Source organism: Marmota monax, unplaced genomic scaffold (assembly GCF_021218885.2).
Source record: "Marmota monax isolate L192 unplaced genomic scaffold, Marmota_monax_Labrador192_F-V1.1 WCK01_AAM20220418_F8-fsc00632, whole genome shotgun sequence".
Lineage (NCBI taxonomy): Eukaryota > Metazoa > Chordata > Mammalia > Rodentia > Sciuridae > Marmota > Marmota monax.
In genome coordinates, this window is record NW_026694799.1 from 82,157 (window position 1) to 108,493 (window position 26,337).

General features: G+C 39.6%; 2 protein-coding genes and 1 pseudogene across 2 annotated transcripts in view; all 3 read right to left on the bottom strand.

Annotated features, from left to right (window-relative positions):
* Positions 1–26,337, bottom strand: part of LOC124080045 (myelin-oligodendrocyte glycoprotein-like) — a 77,712-nt gene that overhangs the window by 45,316 nt on the left and 6,059 nt on the right. The gene's annotated exons all lie outside the window — the stretch shown is intronic.
* LOC124080048 (protein cornichon homolog 4-like) lies at positions 13,267–14,133 on the bottom strand (annotated as a pseudogene).
* On the bottom strand, positions 17,774–26,300 carry LOC131423156 (butyrophilin subfamily 1 member A1-like). Its single transcript, XM_058573094.1, has 6 exons — positions 25,982–26,300; positions 25,755–25,876; positions 25,388–25,408; positions 25,269–25,295; positions 24,092–24,118; positions 17,774–19,298 (listed from the first exon to the last, which is right to left on the bottom strand). The coding sequence occupies exons 1-6, from the start codon at positions 25,998–26,000 to the stop codon at positions 19,284–19,286; spliced, it is 231 nt and encodes a 76-aa protein (XP_058429077.1). The 5' UTR covers positions 26,001–26,300; the 3' UTR covers positions 17,774–19,283.

The window sequence follows — 26,337 nt, forward strand, 5'->3', positions numbered from 1 at the left end:
TGCCTCATTTGAATAACTTCTCCTCAATAAAAGGGGTCAGCACGTGAAAGTTCTCTCTCTCTCTCTCTCTCTCTCTCCCCCCCCCTCTCTCTCTCCAGACCCTTAAGGTCAGAGGAGCCATCACAGCACCCCCAAAGAAAAAGGTATTTCTGTCTCTTGTGTGGTTATTTCATGCAGCCCAATTAGCCCAGTTCCCCTGGAGTGACCCCTGAGTGTTTTAGTCGCGAGCAACCTGGCACTTAACCCTTAGCGTCATGAGGCTAGTAGTGTGTTTCTATTGAAATCTTGTTCTGCTTTGCTTCAACCTAGAAAATTTATGTGGAACTAGAAAGTTATAAAGTAACTTATGGGATTGCTTGGTGCATTTTTATATTTTTGTCTCTCTGACCCTTAAGGTGTTTGGTCCAGGTCAGGAGCAGTTCACAAGTTATTGTTTCACATCCCAACAGGCACATTTCTCCTTCAGAGATTTTTTTTCTTTAGTATCCCCAAATTTCTACCTCATTCCCAAGGCCCATCCTACATTTCCAAGATCCATCCTCAGATTGGATGATTTTCTACAGCCATTTTCTAGAAGGGCTCACAAAACCAAGAGAAACCTCTTTGTTTACTAACCAATTTATTACAAAAGATCTTGGAAAGGACACAGTGAATAGCCAGATGAATATGCACATAGGCTGAGGCCCAGAAGAGTCTCAAGCACAGGAGTATCTGTCCCCATGGTGGAGTTTCAGAGGCACCACCCCAACACATGGATGCATTGTTGTTCATCAAATCAGAAGCTCCCTCAATGTTTTTATGGAGGTATTTCTGTCTCTTCTGTGATTATGGAGGTTTCACTGTGTAATTATGATTAAATCAGTGACTGCTGGCAATTAATTAACTCAATTTTCAGCCCTATTTCCTCCCCTCTTTCAACTTTCTACTAATAAAATTTGTTCCTTTGGCAACCTGCCCCCATCCTGAGGTGACCCAGGGGCTTTCTAAAATTTATCTTATTAATATAAATTCAGATGGCTGAAAGGTACTTGTTATTAATAAAAACAGACTATCCTTCATCTCTGTAAGGATATCCCAAGGGTTTTAGGAGCTGTTTTCAGGGATCAGGGAGAGAAACCACTTTTCAGGAACCTAGGACAGAGACTAAAAATACAGATATCAATATAGACATTTCATACTATGTCACCAAAAGGTGAACCTTCTGCACACCACTGGAAGGTGCATCAAAAAGGAGAAACAGCCCAGTATGGTGGCCCATGCCTGTAATCCCAGCATTTAGGAAGCTGAGGCAGGAGTATCACAAGTTCAAAGCCAGTCTCAGCAACTTAGCCAGGCTCTAAACAGTACAGCAAAACACTGCCTTGAAATAAAATTTTAAAAAGGTTGGTGGTGCTGGAGTTGTATATCTCAGTGGTGGAGCATGTGGGAGGCACTGGCTTCGATCCTCAGCACCATATTAAAAAATAAACTAAATAAAGGTATTGTGTCCATCCACAACTAAAGACAAATATTTTGGGGATGTCGCTCAGTGGTTAAGCACCCCTGGATTGAATCCCTGGTACCAAAAAAGAAGATAGAAAAGAAACAGAACTACCTTGCCTTTCAGTGCCCTCCACTGCATTGTACCAACAATCTCACATTGTGTCAGATGGCAAAAAAGTGTTTACAAGGTCCAGTTCCAATAACACAAAGAAGATCAACATGGAGTGGAGTTGGAACGCAAATGCAATGAAATGATACTGGACTCTGTTCACACCTTTGACTTTATACTTTATGTATGCATAACATTACGCCATTTTACAACCATTTGAACTTCCATAAAACAACAATCTATCATGACAAAGCCACCTGACAAATAAAGAGTTTCTCATCTGTTCCCCCACATAAGGAAAGAAGCACTCCCAGTTACTGTATACTACACTGATATAGTATTTACTCTTCAAATTCAGTCAGTCTCATTGACTATACTGTTACCTAAAAGTAATAATTTGTATAGAAAATCATAAATATAAGAGAGAGAGGAAAATGGTCAATATATACAAATACACACATATATACTACAAGCATAGAGAAATACAAAACTAATAGGTCCTTGTTTCTAGAAGTACTGTGTGTTTTATGTACTCTCTTTATTCCAATTCCTATTCTGTGTCTTCTCTCCCCCAGTCAGAAAACTGGTCACAAAAATCTGGTGGAGTGAATACACCTTTATTCTTGCAGGGTCTGTCTTAATAGTCCTGTCTCTTCTTGTTTGCTGTGGTTTTCCATTAATCCTTAAGATCAGACTTGGAAGTACTAAGAGGAAACATATTAACTGGACCTATGCTCATGGTCAAAGCTTTCTGAAATTAACCTTGCATCTAAAAATTCTCTTTTTCATTTATGTTTACTCTAGCAATTCTTGCCTTTCCTCAGTTGCAATAATTATACAAAACAGAAATGGAGGGAAAAATCAGAAGGTAGCAAAAAGGGTGGATATGAACAAAGTACATTATATGCATAGATGACATTGTCACAATAAAACCAATATTTTAGACAATAAATATATACTAATAGCTTTTAAGGGGGATCCATTCCCTTACCCTTAATTCCCTAGATTAACATATCACAACATTATCAATGGTACCAGAAAGTTACTGAGGCGGGGAAAACAAGTATGTTCCATTTATCCCAGAATAGGAAGCAGATACCATAGAAAGTTGGACTCTTCTCTTAAAACTCTATCATTCATTGGAGTTTGGAACTGAAATATCCTTCAAAGGATCATGTGTTAAAAGCTTGGTCCCTATCCAGTGGCCCTTTTGGGAGGTGGTAGAAACTTCAGTAGGTGGGGACTAGGAAAAAGGAAGGAAGTAGGTAAATGTGGCTGTGTCCTTGAAGACTATTTCTTATCCATGGGGCCCCATATTTCTCCCTCCCTCCCTCCCTCTTTCTCTTTCTCTCTCTGTCTCTCCCTCCTCAACTTCTCTCTCCCTCCCTCCCCCCTTCTCAGTCCGTTCCTCCCCACCTTTTTTCCTCTTTCCCCCTCTCTTGCTCTCATAAGGTGAGCCACTTGCTCCACCACCAGTGCCCAATCATGACATGACATTCTGCCTCAGAAAAAAATGAACCCAGGTGATTATGGTCTGAAACTTCTAAAACCATGGGGAAAATAAATCTCTCCTCCTTTAGGTTGATTTCTCAGTATTTTGTCACAGAGACAAAAAAGGGACTAACACACCTATCTATTTCCCTGGAAGTTTTTGGATGATAAACTTTCTGGCATCTGATAGTCCAAATCTGCAAAGATAGAACTAGGGACACTTCTCAACCCCAAGGTTCCTCTACAAACATGCAAGTCCAGTAATGTGATCTCCCCTTTGTTTGAATTTTTTTCAAACAGAGTACCACTAAGGTGCCCAGGATGGTCTCAGACTTATGGGCTGTGATCCTCCTGCCTTAGCCTCCCCTGTAGCTGAGATTAGAGATATGTGCTGTCACACCTATCTAAAATATTTTTAATACCAAAAATATGGCTCCTTATATTTAAATTCCATATTCCCTAAACCATTTCCAAAGGAGTTAAATTTTATCTTCTGCTATCTGAATATAAAACATGAACTGAATTCTCATAACCACACATCTAAAGTCTTGACCAAGTGCAGGAGGACAAGCCCACTGAGCCTTCCAAGTCTCATCTCAGGGGACTTTGCCACAGAGTCCACTTAGCCCCAGGAACAGTCACAGTAAATGATCATAGCCAGCAAGGGACCCTATGAAGACAAAACCTTGCAGCGTCAGGGAAGTAATGGAGATTCAGCCTCTAGGGGAGCACCATCAACACCACAGCCTGAGCTGAACCCCTCCCTTGGGGTGCTGAGGGTCTCCTCCAAAGGAGATGAATTCTTAAGGGGTGTAGGGAGCCCCTTAGACCCACTCTCCATGGAGCAGATGGTCATGGACACATCTCCATACATTAACATGAAGTATGGAAAGAGAGCTCCAGAGAAGGAAGCTGGAGGGAAAGAGAAAATATGGGACCCATCAATCATATTACAGAAGGAGACATCCCCTTCGCTGTATTCCAGGAAAACCCCCACCCTGCAAAGGTTCTGCCAAAGAAATAACTGAGTCACAGGAACAGTCCCTGCAAAATATCTATGGTTTCATTTCCTCATGACCCAAAACTCCATATGTGGTAATTCCATGTATGAGCCTGTTCTTTTTGAATCTTTCCTACAGACTCCCAGAGTACACTTGCTTAAGAGGTCATTCTTTATCTCCACTTCCCAGTACCATCTTCCTGATGTGATTCCCTCAAGACCCAACACACTGTATTTTTCATCACAGTACACACAGGGTACCATGTGGGTACACATTTAGGTCAGATGCATCTTTTCATGAGAGACAGACAGACTGGGGTGAACAGAGTCTGGATCCAGAGTGACAGGTCCTGTTGGGAGAGTTATCAATCATGCAAGGTCCTCCTCTGCCCCAAGACAAAGTACACAGCCACCCACCACCTCACAGCCACATAGCTGCCTGAGCTGAGGAGGAGATAAGCCTCCTGAGATATGAGTCTTGTAACTCAAGCCCACATCCTCAACTAGGAAAAAGGAGCCAGAAGGCTGACTTGACATGTGACAGGACCCTTGATACTAGTTTGGTGACCATGACTTCTGCCATAGTAACACCACCGGTGATGCGATCATCTGCATCACCACAGAGAACTTAAGGAGAAGCCAGAAGCCATGATGGCAACAGGAGGAACATCTAGAAGCACACAGTCACTCACAGGCCTGGAACTGTTCCTTTCGCCACTCTATGAGAGAACACAGATCTCATATCAGAGATCTACAGAGTCTGTACACATCAGGGTCAGAACCCAGTCTTCTGAAATACAACAGTGTGGGAGGAAGAAGGGAAAAATCTGTGTGAAAACATTCATCTGGTGTATTTATTTCTTAATCACACAAACATCCACACAAACACACACCACATACACATAAACATGAAGTATGGATGGGCCACTGCAGCCTTCCCATGAAGACTAAGCCAAAAAGCTTAACACCCTGGAATCAAAAGGTTGGATATCAATCTGAAGGTCACTATTCAGATTTAACTACAAAATAATGCTTTCTCAAGACACAAACACACAATCATCCTAAAAACTAGTTTATCTTGTGATACAATTGAGGTTATCAAAATTTCCAAGACCTCTTTTTACTTATAAAGAACTGACTTGCTGAACTTGTAAGGTTGCCTCTAAGACATGAGTAAAGAATTACATCTAGCTTAGCTGAACTTGGAGGATGACTATAAGTCATGAGTGCAAAGAACTCAGAGAAATTTTGCCAAGTTAGGTGGCAATGAAGAGGGTTTTAGGATGGGAGAGAAAGAAGTTCAAAGTAGAAAACAAAGACATCCAGTGAGAGGTAAACACTAGTGACTTTTCTTCATTTTTTTTCACAGGCCAATAGGAGCAAAAACATCCTTACAGATATGGGAGAACCCAAAAATATTGGGCCTACTCATTTGCCTCATACAAGAATTCCCTGAAGAGATTGAAAACTTCCAGCTATGATAGAAACCATAGTCCTAAACTCCAGAGTGTGTGAATATGTTAAATACATGACTAGGCAACATTATCAATGTGATTAAATTCAGGTTCTTGAGCAGGAGAGATTATTCTGGATTATCTTGGTTAGTCCAAACTGATCACATGAACCCTTGAAAATAGAGACATTTCTTGGCTGTGGTCAGAGAAGCAGATATAATCACAGAAAAGAGGTCTAAAACAAGTTGTATTGCTGGCTTTGAAGATGGAAGAATACACCCTCAAATGAAAAATTACAGAGGGCCTCTAGAAACTGAGCAAGACAACAGCCTCCAGAAAGGAACACAGCCTTGTCCATACCTTCTTGGACTTCTGACCTACAAATATATAAGATAATATATTTGTGTTGGTTAAAGCCACTAAGTTTGTAGCAATTTGGCAGCAAATAGAAAACTACTATGCCCACATAGGTGTCACACCCAATGTGTCAATGGGATAGCAAGGAGGTTCTCTTTGTGGAAGTGGAAGGAGACCCTCAGGGTTATACAGTGGAGGGGGTAGAGAGAGAGGAGGGGAGGGGAGGGGAGAGGTGGGGAGGGAGGATGTTGGAGGATGGGAAAGGCAGCGGAGCACAACAGACACTAGTATGGCAATATGTAAATCAATGGATGTGTAACTGATGTGATTCTGCAATCTGTGTATGGGGTGAAGGTGGGAGTTCATAACCCACTTGAATCAAAGTGTGGAATATGATATGTCAAGAAATTTGTAATGTTTTGAACAACCAACAATAAAAAATTAAAAAAAAAAGAAAATTTCAGAAGTGAAAAATATAGTAAACTAAATAGAGAAGGCTAACAGATGGATTCAACAAACAAATGCAAGATTCAGTAAAACAGAAGATAGGGTGATAGAAATTTCTCACCATGAATGTAACCAAACTGGCAGAGATTGGAATGATGCACTCACAAACTAAGGTATGCTGACAGACACCAGAAGATTGAAAAGTCAAGAAACAGATTCTCTCCTAGAGCCTCCAGAGGGAGTACGAATCTACCAATACCTTGATTTCAACCCAGTGATAGTGATTTCAAACTTCTCACCTTCAAAACTGTAAACCAATATATTTCTGTTGTAATAAGCCAGCAAATTGATGGTAATTTGTTGCAGCAGCCGTAGAAATTAACATAGTAAAATGTATGCTCTCTTCAATTGTACATTCTCCAGGATAGATCATGAACTAGGTCACAAAATGAAGCCTAATAATTTAAAAGAATAAAAATCATACAAAGTATGATTGCTCATTATAATGAAATTAAATTAGATATAAACAACTGAAAGAAATTTGAAAAATTCACAAATATGTGAAAATTAAACAATACCCTCATGAGTAATCAATGGGTGAAAAAATAAATCAAAAGAGAAATTAAAAAACATTTTGAGATAAACTAAAATCAATATATCAAAACTTATAGGAAGCAGCTAAGGCAGTGCTTAGGGGGAAATTTATAGCTGTCAATATGTATGCTAAAAAAACTCAATTCAATAACTTAAACTTATATCTATAAATACTAAAAACTGAAGTAAAAGAGTCTATCTAAAGAAAACATAGAAAAGTTAGTAATGAAAATAGAGTAAAAAATTAATAAAGTAGAGAATTTACAGGCAAAATGGATAAAACCAAAATCTAGTTATAAAAAGGTTAAAGGAATTGACAAGATTAACTATTGAAAAATAGAAGACTCACACTGTAGAATTTGAAATTAAAGGGATGGCATTAATATCAACCTTATAAAAACCTTGTAAATTTACACAATTGTTATTTGTAAATTAAAAATATCTTAAAATTATTAGATAGTTGAGATAAAATGTTCAGTTTCCCAAATGATGCAACTACTGAAATTGACCTAACAAAACATTTTAAAAAATCTAAATAGACCTAAAAGAAATAGGTGGAATTAGTTAGTAATCATTAAAAACTATTCACAAAGAAAACTCCATATCCAGATAACTTTACTGTGAATTCTATCATACATTTAAAGTATTGATACTAATTCTCCACACACACAGTTCAAAAAAAATTGTAAGAGGAAGGAATACCTCCCAACTCATTCCACAAAGTCAATGTTACCTTGATACCAAAACTTGACATGGTCTCTGCTCTCAGAAGATAGGAATTTAATCCCAAAAAACCAAAGGCCTAATGTTTTCTCTAATATGTGGCTGCTAATTCACAATGGAGTCAGGGGCTAGGGAAGAATAGAGTTATTTAGATTAGATAGAGGGGAGTGAAGTGGGGGTAGAGAGTAGAGTGTAGGAAGAATAGTAGAATGAATCAGACATTATCACCTTATGTACATATATAACTATACAATCAGAGGTGCCACAGTCCGGCTGCAGCAAAATAACGGGGGGGGGGTGACGAACAACTTGTGTAGATTGATACAGCAGGAGTGGAAGCAGTTTATTGTAGGACAGGAGTGGTATTTATACATTCCACACAGCTTATCTTAATTAGCATAAACTAGATACATCAGTCAACCAATAAGAAATCTCCACACTTAATGGCTCGCTGGCGTTACTTCACAAACCACTCCCTTTGGCATTTTGCCAGGCGCCATCCAGACTTGTTTACAGACTCTAACAAGAGGGATTCTACATCGTGTACAACCAGAAGAATGAGAAATTATACTTCATCTATGTATGATTTGTTAAAATGCATTCTACTGTCATGTATAACTGATTGGAACAAATTAAAATATAAATGAATAGCAATCATGGATTGTAACTCGTCAAATAAAATAAGAAACTATGATTTCATATTGATACAAGTAACTAAATAAATAAATTCAGGGTAAGAAGAGGAAAGAGAGGTACAAAGGATCTCTCTACATAATACTTCTGCAGGGGAAAATGCCTTTACAGTAAGGGTACTGGGAGGCACCACCTTCATTGAGTGATCAAAGCAAACTATTAGTAACAGGACAGATGAGACTGTGCTGCATCTGATGGGATGCAATGAGAACACGGTGTCACTTCTGTGATTCTGGCCCAAGATGGATAACTTGAATTAATCACAAAGAAATATTAGATTGAGACATTCTACAAAATAACTGAACTACAACTTCAAAAGTGTCAATGTCCTGACAGTCAAGGAAAGAGGGAACTGTTCAACTAGAAGGAGACAAAAAAGATAACTAAATACAAGTAATCCTAAGCAGAATTCTTTTGTTGCAAAAGACATTCTCAGGACAACCAGAAAATTCAAGGTGGTCTGGGCATCAATAGGTATCTATTTAATTTCCTGATTTTGATGGCTGTATTGTGGTTATGTAGGAGACTGTTTTTATTTTTATGAATTATGCTAAAATATCTATAGATTGGCATCTATTCCCAAAAGGTTCAGGAAAAATATAAGTCTTTGCATTGAATATCCAAATTTCTCTAAGTGTGTGATCATTTTAAAATTTTAAAAATTTGAAAAACTAATAAATTTATTTTACATATGTAAATCAAGTAACCCTAAATATAATGCATGTAATCATACATTTTATATTTGTTTTGTTTATGCATTAATAGTGTCTAAATATAAGATCTTGGTAAATATATAGTCTTGGCACCTGAGAACAGACCTAGACTCTCTTATGTCAAATGGGAGGTGTCAAGCCCTGAAGTTCTAAAGAGGTTATAAAAAGAATTGGGCCAGGAGAGCTGTATGACTCCTGCCAGAGGCCATGGCCCTCTCCACAATATCTGGACATCCTATTGCAAAATAATAGCTTCCAAAATTCAGAAATTCACAATTTCTAATATTATCTTCCATTGTTCCCAGGACTCATTGAAATCCCATAAATTATCCTATTTCAAGATCCCCCCAAAACACATCAAAGACTGTCTAGTACTCCTAGATCTGTGCCACTTGATCTTCAAGTGTACAATGAGATGTGCTGGAGTGGCTGGGAAAAAAAGTGAGATAACAGGGAAGACTTCTAAGTGGGGGGCCCGGCAAATGATATGTTCTGGGAGTAGGAACTCTTTCTTATCATTTCAAAGTTCTTCGTACTATGTCTCCTTGTTTTGATTCCAGAAATGTGGCCACTGTTCTGATAAAATTAAAAAGTAGTAGGGTGATTATAGTTACCAGTGATGTGCTGTATATTTCAAAACAGCTACAAGAGAGGATTTTGTATGTTCTCATCATGAAGAAATGATAAACAAGATGATGAATACACTAATTCCCCTAATCTGATCATTGCACAATGCATACATGTATGAAAACATCACATTGCACCCCATAAATATATACAATATGTATTAACTAAAAATAAAATAAACCTAAAAAAGTGAAAAAAAAATTCTGGTGAATCGGATACAAAAACACATCAAAAAAATTGTGCACCATGATCAACTAGGATTCATCCCTGGGATGCAAGGATGGTTCAATATACGGAAATCAATAAATGTTATTCACCACATCAATAGACTTAAAGATAAGAACCATATGATCATCTCGATACACGCAGAAAAGCATTCGACAAAGTACAGCATCCCTTTATGTTCAAAACACTAGAAAAACTAGGTTTAACAGGAACTTAACTCAACATTGTAAAAGCTGTCTATGCTAAGCCTCAGGCTAGCATCATTCTTAATGGACAAAAATTGAAGGCATTCCCTCTGAAATCTGGAACAAGACAGGGATGCCCTCTATCACCACTTCTATTCAATATAGTTCTTGAAACACTGGCCAGAGCAATTAGACAGACGAAAGAAATTAAAGGCATCAAAATAGGAAAAGAAGAACTTAAATTATCACTATTTGCGGTAGAAATGATTCTATACCTAGAAGACCCAAAAGGGTCTACAAAAAACTACTAGAACTAATAAATGAATTCAGAAAAGTGGCAGGATATAAAATCAACATGCATAAATCAAAGGCATTTCTGTATATCAGCAACAAAACTTCTGAAATGGAAATTAGGAAAAACACTTCATTCACAATATCCTCAAAAAAAAATAAAATATTTATGAATCAACCTAACAAAAGAGGTGAAAGATTTATACAATGAAAACTACAGAACCCTAAAGAGAGAAATAGAAGAAGATCTTAGAAGATGGAAAAATATACCCTGTTCATGGATAGGCAGAACTAACATCATCAAAATGGCGATATTACCCAAAGTTCTCTATAGTTTTAATGCAATGCCAATCAAAATCCCAATGGCATTTCTTGTAGAAATAGATAAAGCAATCATGAAATTCATATGGAAAAATAAAAGACCCAGAATATCAAAAGCAACTCTAAGCAGGAAGTGTGAATCAGGCGGTATAGCGATACCAGATTTCAAACTATATTACAAAGCAATAGTAACAAAAACAGCATGGTACTGGTACCAAAACAGGAGGGTGGACCAATGGTACAGAATAGAGGACACAGAGACTAATCCACAAAGTTACAACTATCTTATATTTGATAAAGGGGCTAAAAGCATGCAATGGAGGAAGGATAGCATCTTCAACAAATGGTGTTGGGAAAACTGGAAATCCATATGCAACAAAATGAAACTGAATCCCCTTCTCTCACCATGCACAAAAGTTAACTCAAAATGGATCAAGGAGCTTGATATCAAATCAGAGACTCTGTGTCTGATAGAAGAAAAAGTTGGCTCCGATCTACATATTGTGGGGCCGGGCTCCAAATTCCTTAATAGGACACCCATAGCACAAGAGTTTATAACAAGAATCAACAAATAGGACTTACTTAAAATAAAAAGTTTTTTTTCTCAGCAAGAGAAACAATAAGAGAGGTAAATAGGGAGCCTACACCATGGGAACAAATTTTTACTCCTCACACTTCAGATAGAGCCCTAATATCCAGAGTATACAAAGAACTCAAAAGATTAGACAATAAGATAACAAATAACCCAATCAACAAATGGGCCAAGGACCTGAACAGACACTTCTCAGAGGAGGACATACACTCAATCAACAAGTACATGAAAAAATGCTCACCATCTCTAGCTGTCAGAGAAATGCAAATCAAAACCACCCTAACATACCATCTCACTCCAGTAAGATTGGCAGCCATTATGAAGTCAAACAACAACAAGTGCTGGAGAGGATGTGGGGAAAAGGGTACTCTTGTACATTGCTGGTGCGACTGCAAATTGGTGTGGCCAATTTGGAAAGCAGTATGGAGATTCCTGGGAAAGCTGGGAATGGAACCACCATTTGACCCAGCTATTGCCCTTCTCAGACTATTCCCTGAAGACCTTAAAAGAGCGTACTACAGGGATACTGCCACATCGATGTTCATAGCAGCACAATTCACAATAGCTAGACTGTGGAACCAACCCAGATGCCCTTCAATAGATGAATGGATAAAAAAAAATGTGGCATTTATACACCATGGAGTATTACGCAGCACTAAAAAATGACAAAATCATGGAATTTGCAGGGAAATGGATGGCACTAGAGCAGATTATGCTAAGTGAAGCTAGCCAATCCCTAAAAAACAAATTCCAAATGTCTTCTTTCATATAATGAGAGCAACTAAGAACAGAGCAGGGAGGAAGAGCAGGAGGAAAAGATTAACATTAAACAGAGACATGAGGTGGGAGGGAAAGGGAGAGAAAAGGGAAATTGCATGGAAATGGAAGGAGACTCTCATTGTTATACAAAATTACATATAAGAGGTTGTGAGGGGAATGGGAAAATAAACAAGGACAGAAATGAATTACAGTAGATGGGGTAGAGAGAGAAGATGGGAGGGGAGGGGAGGGGGGATAGTAGAGGATAGGAAAGGTAGCAGAATACAACAGTTACTAATATGGCATTATGTAAAAATGTGGATGTGTAACCGATGTGATTCTGCAATCTGTATTTGGGGTAAAAATGGGAGTTCATTACCCACTTGAATCTAATATATGAAATATGATATGTCAAGAGCTTTGTAATGTTTTGAACAACCAATAAAAAAAGATGTTTTACCAGAGGTCTGAAAGTAAAGCAGAGATAAGTGGGAAAGTGTTCTAGACAAATGGAATATCCAGTGCAGGCCCATGAGACAAGAAATGCATGTCACACATGTTAGGGAAGGCACATGGCCCATTCAGTGAGCAAGAAAAGACAGTTTGGCATGGTGGTGCATGCCTGTAATAGCAGGGTCTTAGGAGGCTGTGGCAGAAGGATAAGTTCAAAGCCAGCCTCAGCAACTTAGTGAGACCCTCAGCAACTTAGCAAGACCCTCTCTCAAAATAAAACATAAAAAGGAATAGGGATGTTGCTCAATAGTTAGGTGCCCCTGGATTCAATTCCTGGTACCATAAGTGGGAGGAGGCAGAGGAAAGTGATGACTTATAAGAGAAAATATATATAATATTATGTAGATAATAATAAATAGAATCTTGTAGAACTTGGTAAAGACTTTCTATTTTGATTGTGATAAAAAGAGGTATTTGAGCAAAAGAGAGAAGCACTTCTAAATAATGAATCTAGTAGAAAATATGGTGGAATGAGATGGACATCATTACCCCAAGTACATGTATGAAGACATGAATTGTGACTCTACTTTGTGAACAACCAGAGACATGAAAAATTGTGCTCTATATGTGTACTATGAATTGAAATGCACTCTGCTGTCATATATAATAAATTAGAATAAATAAATATTTTTTTTAAAAAATCATATACTACTGTAGTGTATCTTAACTCCAACGACAGCTTCTCTGGCTTCAGTCATTTATCAAAGCTAAAAATTATACTATAAAAATACTTGAAGAAACAAAACAAGTGGAAACTGTTGCATTTCATGACTAAACACTCAGGATCACTCTGGTGAACTGGGCTGCATGAAATAATCACACATAGATAGAGATGCCTTTATCATTGGGTCCTGTAACAGATCCTCTGACCTTTGGGGTCCATGGAAAGAGAGAGAGAAAGCACATGCTGAATCCTTTTTTTGGGTTAGGGTTAGTGAGGCAAAGGGGTCAGGATTCAGAGGGTTGAGTCTAGCTATGTGATGTCTGCTGTCAGCAGGTTGATTGACATCTGCGGAGGCTATGCCCATTTCATGAGCTGGGGATCATGGCAAAGCAAGCAAAAAGACCAGAGTGAGGCCTGCCCTAACAGAGGGGCAATGTCAGTTCAGTCCACTTTGTGCGCTCAATGCTCAAGTTCACACACACATAGTCCATGGCTGGCTTGCCACATCTCCAATTCTCATCACTCAAGGCTAAGGGGTGCTTGGTTCCTATGTGGCAGCTCCCTACAGGAAAGCAAGCTTGATATGGCTTCTTCATATGTGACTTCAGTTGCCCTCAATTTTGTATTTTTGTTGCAATAAACACTCCCATGTTACCACTTGACACCACAATGAGCCAATCTATATTCCAAGTAGCAGTAGGAAAGTTGAGAGGGAAAATAAAGCAGTGCAATGAAACAAGAAAAATACAGTGACAATGGCATGACAAAGCGAAGCATGACCTAGCATTAATGTAGTAACATTCTAAATCAGACAATATAATTGTAAAGTAGACTGAGAGGGAGATGAGGGCAAAACAATTGTGGAATGTGGAGACGAACACTACTTCATCCATCCTCCTCCTTCTCCTTTCCTTCTTCCTCTGTTTCTGGCACTCCTTTCATCAAAGTGACAAGTAATACATTTACATGTAGAAAACACTTAAAATCCACACAAAATACTCAACATATTTATATAACTTTATTGTTGGAGTTATGCATTTTAGGAAATTGATTAATGCCTCAATTACTCTTTCTGACATGCTATGAGCAATTCAGCACCCTCCTTTAAAAGATACTAAGTTATTGTGGTTTAAAGAACACAAAAAGCTAAACACCAAAGAAAACAAATAACCCAATCAAAAAATGGGCCAAGGACCTGAAGAGACACTTCTCAGAAGATGATTTATAGTCAATCAACAAATACATGAAAAAATATTCTTTATCACTAGCAATTAGATAAATGTAAGTCAAAACCTCTCTAAGATTTTTATCTCACTCCAGTCAGAATGGCAGCTATTTTGAAGACAAACAACAATAAGTGTTGGTGATGATGTAGGGGAAAAGGTACACTCATACACTGCTAGTGGGAGTGCAAATTGGTGCAGCCAATATAGAAAGCAGCATGGAGATTTCTTAGAAAATTGGCAATGGAATCACCATTTGACCCAGCTATCCCTCTCCTTGGACTATACACAAAGGCCTTAAAAACAGCATATCACAGGGACAGAGCCACATCAATGTTTATAGCAGCACAATTCACAGTATCTAAACTGTGGAACCAACATAGATGCCCTTCAATAGATGAATGGATAAAAAAATGTGGTGTATATACACAATGGAATATTACTCAGCAATAAAAGAGAATAAAATCATGGCATTTGCAGGTAAATGGATGGAGTTAGAGAAGATAATGCTAAGTGAAGTTAGCCAATCTCAAAAAAAGCAAATGCCAAATGTTTTCTTTGATATAAGGAGGTTGATTCATAGTGGGATAGGAAGTGGGAGCATGGGAGGAATAGATGAACTATAGATAGGGCAGAGGGACTGAAGGGGAAGGGAGGAGGCAGGGAGTTATTAGTGATGGTGGAATGTGATGATCATTATTATCCAAACTACAGATATGGAGACATGAATTGGTGTGAATATACTGTGTATGCAACCAGAGATATGAAAAAGACTGCTCTATATGTGTAATAAGAATTGTAATGCATTCCACTGTCATATATAAATATTTCTTTTAAAAAAAGAAATAAATAAAATAAAAGATACTAAGTTATTGTGGTTTAGATGATTCTATCAAAGTCCAGAAAACACATAATCATTTGAACAAAGAAAACTTAAGATAGACCAATTCAAGTCTAAGTCTCTGGGTTTAATCCCCAGCACTGAGGGAAAAAAGAAAAAGAATTAACTAGTAAAAAGTGGTAAACTACTAAAAGAAGTAAAAGAAGGCTCCAAAGAATGCAGAAATGGCATATATAGGTAAAAGATAGTACCTCTTGGATTGAGGCAGAATAGCCAATGCAGGAAAAAATATATATGACACGGTCACCAGTGAGACTGAGGTGCAGAACTTATTATGGAAGAACCTCCCACTGGAAGGTTGAAATGGGTCTGTAATGCTCCAACTCACCAGGTGTCCTCTTTCATAATGCCCCCACCCCCCAAACATTTCTGACCCCAAATGTTTGGAGTTTTTCAAACCAACTTATTCTCCAATTTTCTGCATATATCTGGGTGTCCTATAATTCAATTAAGAAATTAGCAGAGACCCCACAGGTTAAGTAGACCCCACAATCTTACAAGTATGCCCCTCATGACTTCAAATGACATACACAAACATTTTAATTTCCATAAAACAACAAATCTATCATGACAAAGCCACCTGACAAACTAAGAGGTTCTCATGTGTTTCCCCACATAAGGAAGGAAGCACTCCCAGTACTGTATACTACACTGCTATATTATTTACTCTTCAAATTCAGTCAGTCTCATTGACTATACTTTTACCTAAAAGATAACAATTTGTATATAAAAAGCATAAATATAAGAAGAGAGAGGAAGCAAATGGTCAATATATACAAATCCACATATACACAACACAAGCAAAGAGAAATACACAAAGCTATTACAGTCTTTGTTTCTAGAGGGACTGTGTAGTTACATGTACTTTCTATCTTCCAATTGCCATTCTGTGTCTTCTCTCCCCCAGTCAGAACAACTGGTCACAGTTCTTCACCTGGTACAGTGAACACATCTTTATTCTTGCAGGTCTAAGTCTTCAATAGTCCCATCTCTTCTTGTTTGCTGTGATTTTCCAATAACCCTTACCATCAGACTTGGGAGTACTAAGAGGAAATATATTAACTGGATCTATGCTCATGGTCAAAACTTTCTGCAATTCACCTTGTATCTGAAAGTTCTCTATCTCATTTATGTTTACTCTAGTAATTCTTGCCTTTCCTAAGTTGCAGTATTGACCCAAAATGGGAATGGAGGGGAAAATCAAATAGGGTAGCAGGAAGGGGTATATGATCAAACTACATTATATGCATTATGATATTATCAAAATAAGACACTATATTTTGTACAATGAAGATGTACTAATAGCTTTTTAATGAGGGGATCCATTCCCTTATCCTTAATTCCCTGGATTAATATATCAAAACATGCCCAATGGTACCAAATAGGTATGTTTCATTCATCCCAGAATAGGAATCAGATAACATAGAATGTTGGGCTCTTCTCTTAAAACTCTATCGTGTATTGTAGTTTAGAACAACAATGAAATGAAATATACTCCAAAGGGTCATGCATTAAAAGTTTCATCCCAGATGGTGGCCCTGTGAGGAGGTGATAGAAATTTTAGGAGGTGGGGACTAGGATACAGGAAGGAAGTAGTCTTCAAGTGGATGTGTCCTTGAAGACTACATCTAGTTCCTGCCCCCCCTCTCTCCTTTTCTCTCTCCTCTCTCCCCACCTTTTCTCTCTATCTCTCTACCTCTCTTGCCTTTTGTCTGCCATGAGATGAGCCACCTGTTCCTTGTCATCACATGACATTCTGCCTCAGAAACAATGGAGCCAGGTGACTATGGATTGAAACACCTAAAATTGTGTGGAAAATAAATCTCTCCTCCTTAAGATTGATTTTAACAATATTTTCTTACATGGAAAAAAAGGTTACTAACACACCTATCTGTTTCCCTGGAAATATTTGGATGATAAACTTTCTGTCATCTGATAGTCCAAATCTGTAAAAATAGAACTACATACCTTCTCAACCTCAAGTTTCCTCTACACACATTCAAATGCAGTAATGTGATCTCCACTTCGTTTGATCCTCTTTAAGACAGAGTACCTCTATGTTGCCCACATTGATCTCAAATTTATAGGATAATGTTGATTCTCCTCCCTTAGCCTCCAAAGTAGCTGGGATTACAGGTATGTGCTGTTACACCTCTCTGAAATGCTTTTTAATACCAACAAAATGTCTCCTCATAGTTAAATTCCACATTCCCAAAACCAGTTCCAAAACAGTCAATTTTTATCTTCTGTTATGTGAATACAAGACATGAACTCTCATAACCACACATCTGAAGTCTGAACACAGAGCAGGAGTGCATGGGCTCTCTCTAATCCAGTGAGGAGGTCCAAGGAACAGAGTAGAGGAAAGTGTGGCTGTGGAGTCGCTAATCAAGACCTCTGGAGACAAAGCAGGGAGCAGGTCTGATTTTATTGTTCAGTTACCATGTATGTATACTCAAGCAGTACCTAAGCAGATTACAGGTAGCCACCAATGCAATGTCTGCTAACTGTCCTTGCAGCAACCAATTGAGGACTGGGTCATGGAGCAAGGACAAGGACTGCAACACATGGTCTCACATCCAGGGCTGTTCCTACAGGATAAGCGGACCGTCACTCATATACCTCATGCGAGGGGAGTGGCCTGCCACTCAGATGCCATTAACATATGCCAGTATGCAGTACTCCATGTACTTTTCCCCACACAGGAGGACAAGCTCACTGAGCTTTCCAAGTCTCATCTCAGGAGATTTTGCCACAGGGATTCTGTAGCCCCAGGAACAGACACAGTGAGGGATCATGGACACCAAGTGACTCTATGCAGAAAAAAAATTGGAGTGTTAGGGAATTAATAGAGATTCAGCCTCTGGGGAAGCATCATAAACACCACAGCCTGAGCAGAACACCTCCCTTGGGGTGCTCAGGGTCTCCTCCAAAAGAGGAGAATTGTTAAGGAGTACAGGGAGCACTTCAGAGCCACTTCCTATGGAGCAGATGGTCATGGACACATCTCCATACACAAACATGAAGTATGGAAAGAGAGTTCCAGATAAGGAAACTGGAAGGAAAGAGAAAATGTGGGACCCATTAATCATGTTATAGAAGGAGACATCCCCTTCACTGTAGTCCAGGAAAACACCCACCCTGCAGGGATACTGCCTAGGAGATAACCAAGTCACATGATCATTCCAGGAAAAATATATATTGTTAAACTTCCCCATGACCCAAAACCCCCTATCTGGTAATTCCATGTATGGGCTTGTTCTTTTTGAATCTTTCCTATGGACTCCTAGAGTCCACCTGCTATGGGATTTATTCTTTATCTCCACTTCCCAGTAACATCTTCCTGATGTGATGCCCTCAAGACCCAACACACTGCATTTTGCATTAAGGTCCCCAAATTGGTCCTTCCAGGTCAGACACTTATTTTCATGAGAGACTCACAGCTTGCGTTGAACAGAGTCTGGATCCAGAGTGACAGAACCTGCTAAGAGAGTTATCAATCATGCGAGGTCCTCCCCTGCCCCAAGACAAAGCACACAGCCACCCACCATCTCACAGCCACAGAGCTGCCTGAGCTGAGGAGGAGATAAGCCTCCTGAGATAAGAGTCTTGTAATTAAAAGCCATGTCTTCAACCAGGAGAAGGAACCAGAAGGCTGATTTTAGGGGTAGACTTGTGACAGGATCCTGAAGAATCAGTATCAGTTTTGTGACCATCACTTCTGCCACAGCAACATCATTGGTGATGCCAGCATCTGAATTGTCACAGAGAAGTTAAAGAGAAGCCAGAGGCCATGAGAACAACAGGAGGAACATCTAGAACACACAGTCACTCACAGGCTTTGAACCATTCCTTCCACCAATCTACGAGAGAACACAGATCTCATATCAGGAATTTGCAGAGTCTGTAATCATCAGGGTCAGCACCGAGTCTTCTGAAACACAGAAATATGGGAGGAAGAAGGGAAAAGCTGTGTGAAAACATTCAGCTGCTGTATTTATTTCTTACACACACACACACACACACACACACACACACACCCCTCATATATCCTCCTGTAGACTTCCCATGAAGACTAAGCCAAAAAGCTTACCACCCCAGAATCAGAATGCTGAATATCAATCTGAAAGTTCACTGTTCAGATTTAGCTACCAAATAATGCTTTCTCAAGACACAGAAACATAACCATCCTGAAAACTGGGTTATTTGAGATATAATTGAGGTTATCAAAATTTCCAAGACCTCCTTTTACTATAAAGAACTGACTGTGCTGAACTTATAAGGTTAACTCTAAGCCATGAGTGGAGAATTACATTGAGCTTAGCTGAACTTGGAGGATGACTAAAAATCGTGAGTGCAGGGAATTCAGAGAAATTTTTCCCAGTTAGGTGGCAATGGAGAGGATTTTAGCATGGGAGAGAAAAAAGTTCAAAGCTGAAAAAAATACATGCAGAGAGAGGTCAACACTAGTGACTTTTCTTCCAATTTTCACACAACAATTGGAGAAAAAGCATCCTTACAGACATGGGAGAACCACAAAATATGGGACCTAACATCTGCCTCACACAAGAATTCCCAAAAGAGATTGAAAACTTCCAGCTATGATAGAATCCATATCCTAAACTCCAGAAAATGCGAATATGTTAAACACATGACCAGGCAACTTTACCAATGTGATTAAGATTCAGATTCTTGAACAGGGGAAATTACTCTGGAATCTCTGGGTCAGTCCAAACTAATCACATGAACCCTTGAAAATAGAGATTATTCTTGGCTGTGGTCAGAGAAGCAGACAGAATCACAGAAACAAGGTCAAAAACATGCTGTTCTGCTGGCTTTCAAGATGGAGGAACAGGCCCCTAAACAACGGAATAGAGATAGCCTCTAGAAACTGCACAAGACAACAACCTCCAGAAAGGAACACAGCCTTGTCCACATGTTCTTGGATTTCTGACCTACAAACAAGTAAGATAATATATTTCTGTTGGCATCAAATAATAAGTTTGTAGTAATTTGATGCAGAAAGAAAAGTAATATGCCCACATAGGTGACACACCCATGTGGAACAAAGCACTGGCAGAGAAATGTGCTTGCAGAAAGCATGAAACTCCCTGTCTCCTGCACACAGGAAGCTGAGGACCCAGAAAATCTCACATGCTATGCTAGATGGTGAGAGTCAGGTGCCCAGTGAGCCACTGAACCAGTGATGGTCTGAAGTTCAGTAGAAAAAGCCCACTGGCAACCTGGAATAAGTGACCCTGAAGTGGCACCCCCTTTCTCCACAGAGAAGCCCTCTTCACCATGGCTGATTTTAAGACTGTCAGCAAAAGAGTCCATTGTAGATAAACTTCCTATTTTCATGTCACCCTGTTTACTTGGCCACTGGCCAAGAAGATACCAGCACTCCAGGTGCTGGACACCCCCTTACTAGTTTTCACAAATTCATCCAGTATAGCACTTTGAAGTAATGTGCAAACAAGGCCTCTGGCCTTGAGCTGGACTTCACAGAGATGTGTAATTTTTAAGATAAGTTACAAATGGGCCCATGGTAACAGCTGGCAGAGGGAGGAAAGAAAGGGGAGATGAAGCTCTCCCTTTCTCAGGTGTTGTCCTTGAAGAGTTAACTTGCCCAGAACAGTGAAAGAAAAAACTGCTTTTATGTGAACTTCTGCAAACTGTGAACTTCTGAGCCCCTCCCCTTACACATTGGGTATAAAACTCCGAAACTCCCTGAACTCGGGGTTCAGGGGATTGATTGATTACAGCACAGGCTGTACCCTCTGAAACTGGCTGCAGCCAAATAAAACTGTTTCCTGCTGTCTTGGGTGCCTTGCCTCATTTGTCCCTACAACAACTCAGAAACTGGACTTTACCTCAGGGTCACGGGAAGGGGGAACAAGCAATGAGATGGGACCTGTTCTTTCTCAGGAGACACCAAACCAAGGGTGTTATGAACCAGTTCAGATTAGCCTCCTGATGGTGAGGACCTCAAATGACCAAGAGAAAACACACGGTCCCTCTGCCCCCACCATCCCAAGGCCACACAAGTCTCCTCCAACCTCATTAACCAAAGCAAAATCTACATATGTTATACACTCCAAAATGTCTTCAACTGGAAAGCTTTTGCCTCCAACAGGGAAGAGCCTCAGGAACAAGATTAGTATAATTAAAATACTAACTAGGCCTGAGTTGTAGCTCAGTTGCATAGCACTTGCCTAGCATGTGTGAGACACTGGGTTCAATTATCAGTACCACATATAAATGAATAAAATAAAAGTCCATTGGCAACTAAATAAGAAATTTTAAAATACTAACTAAACAACATTTTTTCTTTCTTAATGATTTTTGTTTAAATTTGTGTTCCAAATTTCCACTAATACAGGTTTAATCAGATATATTGGTATTTCCACTTTTGTTGAGTTGCTTGATAGAAACTAGATCATATAAAATGTCTGAGCAGACCCAAATAACCCTTGGAGAAAAGTGAAAATTGCACATATTTCACTAAAACGTTAGTTGGTATAAAATTATAATGTTCTATATTATAACCCAGAGAAGTTATCGAAGAAGAAAGGGAGGATAAGGAAGCAGAGGGAAGATAAAAGGTGAAGAAGAGAAAGAATAAAAAAAACCTTTTGAGACTTTCCAGTGTGTCAAGTACTATGCTATGCACCTTAATACACTCTTCACATAATTCCCACAAAAATATTAATTTTTAACTCATTGTTACAATTTCATGAGCGAGGTAAGATCAGACATTTGTCTACCTCACACTATGAACTTTTCAATATGATAGTGTAGATTCTAGTATAGTAATGGTGTTTGTCTTTACAAAATAAAAAAAAAATGCAAGTTATATGTGAAAACATATAGACATTAATTCATCAGAGAATAGGGAAATGGTAAAAAAGACTAATTGATCCTTCTTTTTTAATAAACATGTTCCCTAGAAAATTGTTAAGTTTCTCAAAGGTGTTCCTCATACATCTGATCCCAAAGCCTACTTGATTCAACTATGGCTCAACTCATGCCATGACTCACCCTTCTCTGTCTTTCACAGCCTATATCCCTGATGTGAAAAAGAAGCATCCAGAGGAGGGAAAGGGCATATTATATAAATTCAGATGATACAGGTCCTAAACTCACCCCCAGAGTCCTCTGGATATTCTTTCATTGCATTGGAAACTGCCTTAGCATATGCCTGTCCTAACTGCTACTGGAAGGTTCAGGTGGTGTCTTTATCACAGGCAAACTCAATGAGATGATTACTTAGACGTGGCTTAATGGAATTCACAAACCACACACACATACACACACACACACACACACACCAAGTTTTTACTGAAATCTCTAGAAGATGTATTAAGGAGTTGGTTACATTTCATACACACCAAAAACCTGCAAATTCTCTTCATAATTCAAATTACTTTGGATGTTTTACAGCTCTCACAGCTTCAGGACACCCCAAATTCTGTGTGAATCTTAGGCACTGTACTTTCCTTCTCATCTCCTCTCTCCTCCCACCTCATTCTTTCTTCTATGCTTTGTTCCACACCCTTTCTCAGGTAAACAATTTTAAATTCTACAGGATCCTCCTTTTATGATCTTAACACATTTTTTAAAAATCAAACACCAAGCCCAAAAGAAAAAGAAAAATTCTCTTAACAGCAGAGAAATTTGTTGTGAACATTATAACTTGCATTTTGTTCCTGTAACAAAAACACAAATCAGAGTGATACATATTTTTTTCAAATGGTTCCCAGACCCCCTAAGCATCCTGGACCCCAAATTCAGAACACTGGAAATTCATTTTTCAGCAACCAAGGTGCTTAGAAGAAATCCAGCAAGGACAGTGAGTTAGAGTATGAGGGGGCTGAGAGAAGACCAATATCCAGAGGACCAGGAAGAAATAAGAAAACCAAACATGGACGCAAAGGGTAGGAATGTTGGGTAAAGAGAATACAGAACCAAGGCCCCACATTAGGAAGATGTAAGTCCTAAGGTGTCAAATATGATTTTTGAAATTTTATGGAGCTCACCAATTCCCATCCACAGTTCCAACCCTGCTCCATCCAGGCTCTCCTCACAACTGAACTCTCCAGTGTCACTGCACCAACAACAAATACCAATTGAACACAATCTTTTCAGGGGTACACCTAACCCTAACCTGCAGGAGAAGATGGACCTACAACAGGTTCACTCACAGAACCACATATAAAAAAATAGAATAAAAATTTTAAAAGACATTTTGGAAATGACCAAAAATGAAGAATGATTTAGGGCTGAGGCCATGGCTTAGAAGTAGAGCACTCCCCTAGCATGAGGCACTGGGTTTTTTACATAAAAACAAAATAAAGGTATTGTGGCCACCTACAACTAAAAAAAAATGTTTACAAAAAATGAAGAATGGTTCTGTTATCTAATCGCAAGGAGAAGACCATGTGGAGTTCCAATGCAAGTTACAATCATTTTTCTCTCCATTTGGGAGAATTTTGCTTTCCTGTTGTACGTGGCTTTTTGTTATTTTGGGCAGGGGACAGATTAACAGAGGATTATGAAAGAAAAAAACCAAGAGAAGTTAAAAGTGTTTACTGGGAGGGGTGGGAAACAAATTAGAGACAGCAGAGCAAGAAAACCTATCCCATCCTGGGGAGGAGGCCACTGATACAGAAGGGCAGAGGAAGATCCTGGAGGAGGGAAGGCCAAGGAAACATCAGAGTCACTTACCTGCATACAGGGAGGCCTTCCTCCAGGCTGAAAGGGAACACAAGGTAGTGAGACCACAGCTAAAACAAGCCTGCTCATCATGAATGTACCTGCCCTGGCCTCCCCTCCATTCTAAAGATGAGACTACCCACAAGTTGAGAGAGCCAGAAAGAAACATGACCTCTTGCAGTATGCAGAGTCCGCAGAGTGTTGTGGGAAATTCCCTGGACCACAGATCAAGATGGCTGCTTCTACCACTATCCCACTGCTTCCTCTCTGTCAGAAAACCATCTATCTCAAAACTCATAAAAATCATTATCTATTTTTATTCATTTTTGCTACTAATGAAAAAAAATCATAGCATATGTAAATATATTTTACAGAATAAAATATAAGTCATTCCACAATTATCAGAAGACACTATTAATATCCAAGCTTTTTTTGGGGAAAATTTATATTGAAAGGGGTGGGGACATAGCCCATGGTAGAATGCTTGACTAGCATGCAGTGGCTATAGATTCATACCACAGCACCACAAGATGAAAAAATAAAATTAAAAAAGACATTTGGGAAATTACCAAAAGTGAAGAATGATTTAAAGACAGGAATGTGAGGTGAGTTCTGGGGTAAAAATAGCCAACTTTTCACAGATGAAATATTTCCAGAGAATAAGAACACTATTTTAGGAAGTAATTGGAATACTTAATCATATTTCCAACTGAGGTGAGCAGCCCACTTGGATTAGCACCTTCTGGAGCTAGAGAAAATATAATCACTGGATGGCGAGTTGTTGGAAGATGAACAGAAGGCCACACTCCTAAACTTAATGATTCCATTTACTTATTTAGATCATTTATTCAAATCTTAGTTTCTGCCTTTAAACTTTTATGTGAAGACCAATACTGAGATCCATTGAAGGTTAAAAAAAAACAATATAATGGGCAAGCCAGGGTTGAAATAAGATGTGGAATACATGACAGACCAGGGGTCACCCTCACACCCAGGTGTCTAAGCTCTAGGTGGAAAACACCAGGCAGATCCAGGGAAGCCCAGGTAGCAGGGTTCTGGCTTCCACTGCCTTCCAATCAGCTTCCCAGGGGTGGGAACCCACATGTCTGTGTCTAGACAGAAACAAGAAGAGGAGACCCCAGGTCACAGGTACGATGAGGAAAAAAGAAATTCCTTTAGAGTCACTTACCAGACAGATAAGCAGCTTTCCTCTGATCTGAAAAACAACACAAGAAATAGGGGAGCTAGGAACAACAACATGTGCTACAAAGGAAACATAAAAAAATCAGGAAGGAAAGCAGAACTTACTGAGATCTTCCTGGAGTTCATCTGAAAGAAAATGAAAAACAGTATAAAACCCCTTCCCCAGAAAAGGAAAGACTGTGTGACTGGAAAACCCCAGAATAAAAACTTTGATACTAGAATTTCTATCTACACACCCACCCAACCCCAACTGACTCTAGCTCTCCTCTCTGATCTCCTCAGTCATTTCCCCTGGTCCCAGGACCCTGGATCTCCCTAGAGAGCTGGACCCCTCTGGCCCCTATCAGCTGTCCCACTCACCACCAGGTCTGCACTTGCCCTGTGTGGTCTTACCAATGGCCTTCAGCATCTCTTCCTTTGCCTGCTGTTCCTCCTCCTTAAGCTGACACAGATGATCCTTTTCCTGACTCACCTGCATCCTTCTGGAATGTTCTTTGGTGACACAGTAGCAAGCCCCCAAGAGTAGGAGCCCCAGCATGGTCAGGATCACAGCAAATGCTGGCTTCCAGGGTGAAGCCTGAGGGAAGAAGGGCTCTGTGGCCCAGGCAGACAGCAGGTCAGGGGCACACCCAGGAGACCAGCACACTCAGAGAGGCCAGCCCTCCCCACAGCTCTGCTGGGAGTGGAAGCGGCACTGACCTGGGATGTAAACAGCCATGGCCTTCTCCTGGCCCAGGACAGGGTTGAGGACAGAGCAGGTCACATTCCCCACAGAACTGTCTCTCACCACCAGAGTGGCCTCCACACTAAATAGCTCCTTAGTGTCTTGGTGTGGGCCTCAGAAAGGGCTGGGAACTTGTGTCCACTGAGGTCTCTCCACTGCACCTGGGGCTTTTGGACCCATCCTGAGGCTTTGCACACCATGCACACTCCATCCTCTTCTGGCCCTTCTATGTGCACTTGAGGATCAGATGCCATACCTGTGGGAAGGAACCAGTGGAGCAACAGGAGGCCGCCTTAGGCCCTGAGATCCCAGAGTTGCCTACATATTATAC